General features: G+C 45.7%; 2 protein-coding genes across 8 annotated transcripts in view; one reads left to right on the forward strand and one right to left on the reverse strand.

Moving 5' to 3' along the window:
• The window catches only part of WDR37 (WD repeat domain 37), a 59160-nt gene extending 58266 nt beyond the window's left edge, over positions 1 to 894 (reverse strand). For 2 of the 6 annotated variants that reach the window (XM_089906618.1, XM_089906619.1), the window contains exon 1: positions 718 to 894. Coding sequence is in view for 1 of the 6 variants with exons in the window: in XM_089906616.1 (XP_089762742.1) it covers positions 718 to 766 (49 nt within the window). In the remaining 5 variants the exon portion in view is untranslated. Of the gene's footprint in view, positions 1 to 275; positions 414 to 717 lie in introns of those variants that run through there. The other 4 variants (XM_089906616.1, XM_022554489.3, XM_089906615.1 and 1 more) reach the window with 4 other exon arrangements.
• A 3230-nt stretch (positions 895 to 4124) lies between these two features.
• LOC111164683 (isopentenyl-diphosphate Delta-isomerase 1) lies at positions 4125 to 6746 on the forward strand. 2 transcript variants are annotated; one of them, XM_030763977.2, is made up of 5 exons: positions 4125 to 4479; positions 4779 to 4951; positions 5077 to 5169; positions 5612 to 5742; positions 6383 to 6470. In XM_030763977.2, the coding sequence occupies exons 1-5, from the start codon at positions 4331 to 4333 to the stop codon at positions 6401 to 6403; spliced, it is 567 nt and encodes a 188-aa protein (XP_030619837.1). In that variant the 5' UTR covers positions 4125 to 4330; the 3' UTR covers positions 6404 to 6470. The 2 variants fall into 2 exon arrangements, with proteins under 2 accessions (XP_030619837.1, XP_022410213.1); XM_022554505.3 differs by having other exon boundaries at positions 4146 to 4479; positions 6404 to 6746.
• The last annotated feature ends 2330 nt before the right edge of the window (positions 6747 to 9076 follow it).

Genomic DNA, 9076 nt, shown 5'->3' on the forward strand with positions numbered 1-9076 from the left:
CCCGCCTCACAGGCCGCTCTGGGCGAGGGGCGCGCGTTCCAACCACGTCAAGACCCGGCCGGGCTCGGGGTCGGAGGGGGACGCGGTCCAGGTCGGGGCGCGGGTTCGGGGGAGACGCGGTCCAGGTTCGGGGGCGCGCGGTCGGGGTCAGAGGGCGCGGGGTCCGAGGGCACTAGGCCGCCGGCCCCCACAGGCACGCCCCGCCCGGCGCGAGGCCGCTGCCACACACAGAGAGGCGGCCCGTCCCGGGCTGAAGATGGCAGGCCGGCACTCACCTGTCACGCCGCCGCCGAGCCCGCCACCGCGCAGTGCCAGCCGTGCCGTGCGCTGCCCGTGGGTTCCCAGCCACGCGGCGCCGGGGACGGACGCAGACGCACAGCTCTAAGACCCGGCAGCCCGACGCCCCACACTTCCGGCGCCGGAAGTCGCGGCTCCCCCTCAGCCCCGCGCCGGCAATCCACTACACGCAGGCGCCGCAGGAAGTCCCGCCTCCGCCCCAAGCTAGTACCGCCGGAAATCCAGCCCCGCGAAGGAAGTCCCGCGCGCTGCCAGTGCGGTCAGGGGGTCCTAAGGGGGTCGCGGAGATGGTGGAGGCGTGGTGTTGTTGTTCGACCCCGAGACCGCCGGGGCCTCGACCCGCGAGGTCGGCGACCATCTGGAGACGCCGCGAAGGCCCGGGAGGTGGGGCGGGGGCGCTGAGGGCCCGCGGGTACTCACGGCGGTGGGTTACTGCGGGCGCCCGGGTCTGGCGCAGGTCGGCGTCCATCGGGACCCACGTCGGGCATGTGGGAACGGCTGCTCCCAGTCAGAACCGCCGGGTGTGCCGGGAGCCGTTTCCCGGGGCGTCGGGAGCGAGGTGGCTGCGCGCGGAGCCTGGCGGATCTGCGGAGGGTGACTCACCCACTGCAGCCTCCTGTCTGAAATGTGTGTTAGCCATTGGCTGCAGAGAGGAAACAAAGGCAGCCTCTCGCCGCGGAAGGTGGGACCTGATGGCCTTCTTGTCCTTGTCCAGGTTGGAAAAATTACAGGGTGCGCAGAAGGCCTCGGCTCTACGAACAACCAGCTGGGCGTTTAAAGCCTTAAGTAAAGACGAAATCAGACGTGGGAGCATTTTTCTTTTAAACAGTAAAGGTCATCATTCGGAGTCAAGCACTAGTATGATTGCTGCACAAGGAACAAACTTGACGTTTTTTGGGATCCAAATAACCAAGAAGTTTGTAGAATAAAACCTGAAGTTACTTCAGCATTGAGTATAATAAAGCTTATTACTAAAATCAATTATATAAGGTGTGGGACTTCCCTGGTGCTGCAGTGGTTAAGAATCTACCTGCCAATGCAGGGGACAAACCCACGTTCCACAGCTACGGAGCCCTCGGGCCTAGAGCCTGTGCTCTGCAGTAAGAGAAGCCACTGCAAGGAGAAGCCCAAGCACCACAACTAGAGAAAGCCTTTGCACAGCAATGAAGACCCAATGCGGTCATAAATAAATAAATAAATAAATTTTTTAAAAAATTGTATAAGGGGAACTGAGGATGTCACACTTGGAGGTTGTGGCTATCATTCAACAAGAAATTCTATTAAAGACCTATGCACAAGGCATTCCGCTGGGTGAGGGAGTACATAGAATTCCTGATTAACCACAATATTGGCTGCAACTGATTCACATGCTAATATGTGGTTTTGTTTTACAGCACATCATCCACAGTTTGGATGAAACTTAGGGTATTGTTAATTGGGGTAACATTTTCTCTGATATACTTAGCAGTCCATAAAAGTCACTGTAAATAAAATGATTGCATAAAGTGTCAAAACTAAGACAGGAAAGGAGTCAACACTCTGAGGGCCTGTTGCATGCCAGGCAGTTCACAGCTTTGGTAACTTTGATCCTCAAAACAACCCAATAAATTTAAAATTATTCTATTAGAGAAATATAAATCAAAAGTGCAATGAGGTATCACCTCACACTGGTCAGAATGGCCATCATCAAAAAATCTACAAATAACAATGCTGGAAAGGGTGTGGAGAAAAGGGAACCCTCTTGTACTGTTGATGGGAATGTAAATTGGTACAACCACTATGGAGAATAGTATGGAGGTTCCTTTAAAAACGAAAAATCGAGTTACTGTATGATCCTACAATCCCACTCTTGGGCATATATCCGGACAAAACTCTAATTTGAAAAGATACATGCACCCCTGTGTTCATAACAGCACTATTCACAAGAGTCAAAACATGGAATGAAAAAAAAAATGGAATGAACCTAAATGTCCATTGACAAGATGAATGGATAAAGAAAATGTACATGAATACAGTGGAATACTACTCAGCCATAAAGAAGAATGAAATAAGGCCATTTGCAACATGGATGCACCTAGAGATTATCATTCTGAGTGAAAAAAGAAAAATATATATCATACGTGGGATCTAAAGTATGATACAAATGAACATATTTATAGACCAGAATAGACTCTGATACAGAAAACAAACATGATTATCAAAGGGGAAAGGTGGGGGGGTAGAGATAAATTAGGAGGTTGGGATTAACATATACACACTAATATATATAAATAGATAACAAGGATTTACTGTAAAGCACAGGGAACTATATTCAATATCTTGTAAACCTATACTGTAAAAGAATTGGAAAACTACATGTATAACTGAATCACCTTGCTCTACACCAGAAATTAACACTACAATTTAAAAAAAAGAAATTATTCTAAATTGAATTCTAATTAAGGGTAAGAATGTTAAAATTACTTGTCAGGGCTTCCCTGGTGGCGCAGTGGTTGAGAGTCCGCCTGCCGATGCAGGGGACGTGGGTTTGTGCCCCGGTCCGGGAAGATCCCACATACCGCGGAGCGGCTAGGCCCGTGAGCCATGGCCGCTGAGCCTGCGCGTCCGGAGCCTGTGCTCCGCAATGGGAGAGGCCACAACAGTGAGAGGCCAGCGTACAGCAAAAAAAAAAAAAAAATTACTTGTCAAAAGCAACCTAAGTGTCCATCAACAGATGAATGGATAAAGAAGATGTAGCACATATATACAATGGAATATTACTCAGCCATAAAAAGAAACGAAATTGAGTTATTTGTAGTGAGGTGGATGGACCTAGAGTCTGTCATACAGAGTGAAGTCAGAAAGAGAAAAACAAATACTGTTTGCTAACACGTATATATGGAATCTAAAAAAAAAAAAAAGGTTCTGAAGAACCTAGGGGCAGGACAGGAATAAAGACACAGACGTAGAGAATGGACTTGAGGACACGGGGAGCGGGAAGGGTAAGCTGGGACGAAGTGAGAGAGTGGCATGGACATATATACACTACCAAATGTAAAATAGCTAGTGGGAAGCAGCTGCATAGCACAGGGAGATCAGCTCGGTGCTTTGTGACCACCTAGAGTGGTGGGATAGGGAGGCTGTGAGGGAGATGCAAGAGGGAGGAGATATGGGGATATATGTATATGTAGAGCTGATTCACTTTGTTATAAGGCAGAAACTAACACACCATTGTAAAGCAATTATACTCCAATAAAGATGTTAAAAAAATTACTTGTCAAGTCAGAAAGCTAGTATGCAATGGAGCAAAGATTGGATTAAAATCCAGGTCCACATCAAAGTCCACATTTTCCACAGTGCATTCCTTTGATAGGGCTGTTGTAACAGAATAACGCAAGCTAGGCTTAAACAACAGAAATTTATTGTCTCAGGTCTGGAGGCTTGAGGTCCAGGATCAAGGTGTCAGTGTTACATTTTGTTTGTGTCAGTGTTGGTTCCTTCCGAGACCTGTGATGGGGAATCTATGCCATGCGTGTCTCTCTCTCTCTCTCTCCCTTAGTTTCTGGTGGTTTGCCAGCAACTCCGAATTGTAGAGGTCAAGTTTTCTAATTCCTTTTATTCACAATTTTAAGTCGCTACACTTCCGGGTGCAACGGCTCACGCTTACCGACCGATATCAATTTAGTGCACAGAACGGCCGCGAGCAGGCGCCTCCCCACGCCTCAGAACCCGAGCGTGCAGAGACGCCTGACATCAGCACGTCACCAGCGCAGGGCCTCGGGCGCCTCGATTGGCTGGCTCGGCCAGGGCGTGACTGGTGGGCGGCCGCTCTCCCAGGCCCCTTCTCTCCTAGCTCACTCTGTCAGGTAGCTCCGCAGTCGAGGAGCCCCCCCGCCACTCAGCGGCACAGGGAGGACGCCGAAAGCACCTGCGCTTCGGCCTGGGGGCGGCTCTGCAGCTCACAGCCCTGGGAGGAGACGCCTCACGCTCCGGGAGTGGCGCCACCGCGCGACCGTGACGTGAGGCGCGGCCGGCGCGCCATTGGCCAGCGGCAATGTGGCGCTCTCTGGCGCGGGCGCGGGCGATTGGGCGCGCGGCGTTGGGAGGCCGGGCTCGGGCCGGGGGCGGGCCCTGTGCTCGGCAGCTAGGCCTGCAGGAGACGAGCGTTGCGGAGTGTCGTCCCGCTGCCGGTCCGCTTGTGAAGTAAGGAGTCTGGGTCTCTGAGGGGAGGCGGGCTGGAGTCCCGGGCTCGGCGCTGAGGGGCGGGCCTACTGCCTGTTAGTCGCGTCCTGTGAGCTCAGGGTGCTTTTTCCTCTTAACTGTTTTGGGGAGAAGCCAGAGGGCGGAGGTCTATGCGGCGCGGGAAGCGCGTGGGGTCGCCGCCGGGCTGGGTGGGCGCAGGCCGGGAGGACGGCGCGGGGTAGGTGGCGGGGCGGGCGGAGGGAGGGGCACGGGGCGGCGGGCTCAGCCTCCAACCCCCGGGTCCCGACCTCCCCCGCCAGGTCCCCGGGTAGGCGCGCAGGCTGGGCCGCGATGCCCGAGGTGAGCACTGACGAGCTGGACGAGCGGCAGGTGCAGCTCTTGGCGGAGATGTGCATACTCATCGACGAGAACGACCGGAGGATCGGGGCGGAGACCAAGAAGAACTGCCATCTGAACGAGAACATCGAGAGAGGTGTCCGCGGGGGCGACGGGCGGGCCGGGTCCCCGGGCGGCAGCCCCGCTTCCTTCGGACCACAGAGCAACAGGCAAGTAACTGGCCTCTTAAAACTCAATTCATCGTATTTCTTTTGCTTTCAGGATTATTGCATCGAGCTTTTAGTGTTTTCTTATTCAACACTGAAAATAAGCTCCTGCTGCAGCAGAGATCAGACGCTAAAATTACCTTTCCAGGTTAGTGTGCTTTGTGTAGTGTTTTGTTGGCGATTGTATTTAGTTTGATTTTGTCACGTGGAACTTCTGGTAGCCAAGGTCAAAAAAGAAATCTTGTGAATGACTTAGTTTTATATTCTTCATACAAAAAACTTATACGGCGGTTGCAACCTAATAAGACGTAAGGTTTATCCTAATAAAGGATAAAAACTGCTAGGTATGTGTAGATTCATATATAACTTTCTAAACTGTATCTAATACACGTTATCATCGCTTTGGTTAAGAAGGCGTTCATAAAAACTTATCTACCCAAGTGTCACAAAATGGTTGCTGATAGCTTATTATAACAGATTTAGAAATCCTCAACAATCATTTTTTGTTACTTTTAAAATTTAAAGTTTTCTTAACCTTTGAGACCTGCTTTGAAGAAAAGTTAATGTACATCTATATCAACATGTTCCAGGTTGTTTTACTAATACTTGCTGTAGTCATCCCTTAAATAATCCACGAGAGCTTGAAGAAAACAATGCAATTGGAGTAAGGCGAGCAGCACAGAGGCGTTTAAAGGCTGAATTGGGAATTCCCATGGAAGAGGTAAGCAGCCATACTAGCTGAAATCTAGAATACTTTGAAACAGTTTTTAGTAAAACATTAAATTTAGGTGTAGCTTTCTGCTTTGTTAATCTCTTGCTTTTTTAGGCCAAGAAAGCCCATTGGATAAAGGTTAAATTTTGATTTCATAATACTTGTCGATATTTAACTCAGTACCAAAATGGATTGATCTGTTAACCAGTTTATAAAGTTGACTGTTTTATAACTGATCAGATCAAAGATGAATATTTTCTTGTGAACCTCAGATCTGATTGGGTGAATTTAAATCATCTTTTTTTCCCTGGAATTGTCTCCTTTTAATAATACACGAATAAATAATCTCTCATTTAGTTAAAATGGTAAATTTTTTTCTCCCATTAATATGTGAGGCAGAATGGCACACTTCTAGTTAGAGTGACTGCTTTTCTTTTTTTAATACAGTTTTCAATAAATCTACTTCTATTTTTGGTCCTATGGGAAAAGTGTCAGACACTTGAAACTATTTAATATTATTTAATACTATTTCCATATATTAATAGGAGACTAATGTTTCAAAAGTTGTCACTCTAACACTAGTTCTGTTGTTCAAGGTATTACTGAAATGTAGTGGGTTGATTTAGATTACTTTATTGATATTTTGGAGGTTTTTGGGTTTTTGTCCTAGGTTCCTCCAGAAGAAATTAATTATCTAACACGAATTCATTACAAGGCTCAATCTGATGGTATCTGGGGAGAACATGAAATTGATTACATTTTGTTTGTGAAGAAGAATGTGACCTTGAATCCAGATCCCAATGAGATTAAAAGCTATTGTTACGTATCAAAGGAAGAACTAGAAGAACTTCTGGAAAAGGCAGCCCATGGTGAAATTAAGATAACTCCGTGGTTTCAAATTATTGCAGAGACTTTTCTCTTTAGGTGGTGGGATAACTTAAATCATTTGAATCAGTTTGTTGACCATGAGAAAATACACAGAATGTAGATGTGGTGATGAATGATTACTAAAGTACTAAAGAATTTCTCTACTTAGTAAACTTAAGATGAATTTTTAAAAAACCTGGTTCCCCGTTAGAACTCTCATTGGAAATACTGATACTTTACAACCAGAATTCGTGTGGAAAAGAATTCTTGATTTGTGTCATACAACCCATATATGTTAACTGCAATTTGTAAAAAATATTTATGAGATTATAAAAAAGAGCAAATAAACTTAACCTATCTAAACAGATGGTTATGACAAATTTGAACAAATAAGTTCATTTTTTTTATACATTATGATAAACCTTTTCAGAAGACTTGTAGAGCACTTTGCTGTTTGCCAGGTGCTTGATGTATCTTTCAATTTTTATCATAGTCCAGAAGAATGTGCAATGGAAACTATTTGCTTATCTACTTCAAAACAGTTCAAATTAACTTTTCAGATTGAGATTAATATAGAACAGGTTCAAGGGAATTCAATGGTATATATCCTGATTTCTGTCATTGTTGATGTTGTGTTTTGATCATTCTGAAGTATTTTGATACTTAAAGTCAAACATTGTTTTTGGTAATGACATTGGCTAGGTTAATTCATTTAAATAATCGTTGCTGATGAGCAAAGCCTGTGGTTTTCAGAGTTACTGGGAACAGACAGGCTATTTGTAAAATGGAACTTGGGTCAGTTGGGTCATACTCTACAACAGGGTATTCTAACCTTGGCACTGCTGATGTTTGGGTTGGATAATTCTTTTGGGGGCTCATCCTCTGTGTTGTAGGATTTAGCAGCATCCCCAGGTTCTACATAAAAAAATGCTGTTGGCACCCTTCCCCCCATGACAGCCCCAGTGACACCAGATGCCAAATGTCTCCTCAAGGACAGCATCACCCGCAGTTGAGAACCACTGTTCTGCTGAGTCAGGCTGTGTTGTAGGGAAATTATCAGAAAGAAAGGCTAACGTTCGTATTAAATAGACTTGGGTTATGGAATACGTGTGTATTAATATTTAAAGTACACTTTGACTAATGTACTTCTTTAAACTCTTGCCATAGACTTCTCAGATTTGAAATCTTAAGACAGCTTTATTATCTTTGAATGCTGTGTATTAGTAAGTAATGAAGAAAAAGATAAAAATTTCTTACAAAGCTAAATGTTTTATAAATTCAATAGAAAAATCCATTTGTTAACCCTGAACAGTTAATTTCAGGCAAGACTGTGTAGCTAATAGTAACTTTATTGAAAAATAAAAACAAAACTAAATTACCACATTTTCATACTGTTGTCTACTTTGTTAAAACTTCAATACAGTACTAGGTAAACCTGCCTATGGTAGCTTAAGTGATAAATGACATAGAGTTTCAAAATGCATTTTTATATTGTTTCTAGTTCTTTAGTAGGAACTTTTAGGCTAAAAGACACATGTAACCAGTTACTGGGTAGCTACAGTGGCTAGTGGTTGCCATATGGGCCGTGGCGTCTTAGACTGTTAGATGCTGGACAAACCATTGACAACAGGTACAGAGCAGAGGGAGCCATCTATAAAACTTTATTCTCTTTATTGGTATTCCTGGTTTGTTCATTGTTTTTTCTGACTTTGTCCACGTCTTCCTTTAGCTCCTTGAGCATCTTTAAGGCAGTGTCTAGTAAGTCTGTCATGTCTTCCTGAGGGACAGTTTCTCAGTTTTTTCCTTTAACGGACCACACTTTCCTATTTCTTTGTATGTGAATTTTTAGTTGTTGGCTATCTGTACCACCTGAGGTCTTCATGTCTCTCACTTCCCTTCTGACTGTGTGTCTTTCCCTGGACACAGACATGCTGACTTTCTAAATTCCCCTGAGCCAGCAGTGCTTTCTTAAGTCCTAATCCTCACATCTGTAGCTCTCCAAAGGGGTAAAAAATGAAAAATGCAAGGGAAAAAGAAACAGGCACTGACCCTTCAAATTCAGCTGATGGGGATCCATCTCTGTCTACACCTCTGCCATCAGAAGGAGCAACTGTCAATCAAAACAAAATCGTAATATTTGGAGAACAAGGCCCTTAGGGCCCAATCTGAATCCCACAAGCACCTCCAGAAACGCAGGTACCGTGACTGCCACAGGGTTTGGGTGAGAGGTCAGGCAGTTGCTAAGCCACAGGGGCTAAAACTGACAAACTGGTTTACCGTGGAGCCTTTCCCTGGAAGAGGTGAGCCTTTAAAGACTCTGGAGTCCCAAATATTCAATAGTTACAGCAGAGATTCTGCCAGAGCCACTGTAACCTGGGAGGAGAGGGACTCTGGTGCTTCCTACTCCGTCTCACCTGACACTCAATGGGTTTCTCTTTACGTAATCTTTCTCAGCGTAAACAAATGAAAATTTTTC

The sequence above is a fragment of the Delphinapterus leucas genome, chromosome 2 (assembly GCF_059928025.1).
Source record: "Delphinapterus leucas isolate spDelLeu-1000000601 "Yukka" chromosome 2, BTC_Dleu_Yukka2, whole genome shotgun sequence".
NCBI classification, from domain to species: Eukaryota; Metazoa; Chordata; class Mammalia; order Artiodactyla; family Monodontidae; genus Delphinapterus; species Delphinapterus leucas.

Bases quoted from the DNA above. Each gene is read 5' to 3' on its own strand.
- LOC111164683 (XM_022554505.3), top strand. From the start codon at position 4,331: ATGTGGCGCTCTCTGGCGCGGGCGCGGGCGATTGGGCGCGCGGCGTTG. The intron at 4,952-5,076 runs GTGTCCGCGGGG...TTTTGCTTTCAG, and splicing joins GAACGAGAACATCGAGAGAG to GATTATTGCATCGAGCTTTT. The intron at 5,170-5,611 runs GTTAGTGTGCTT...AACATGTTCCAG, and splicing joins CGCTAAAATTACCTTTCCAG to GTTGTTTTACTAATACTTGC.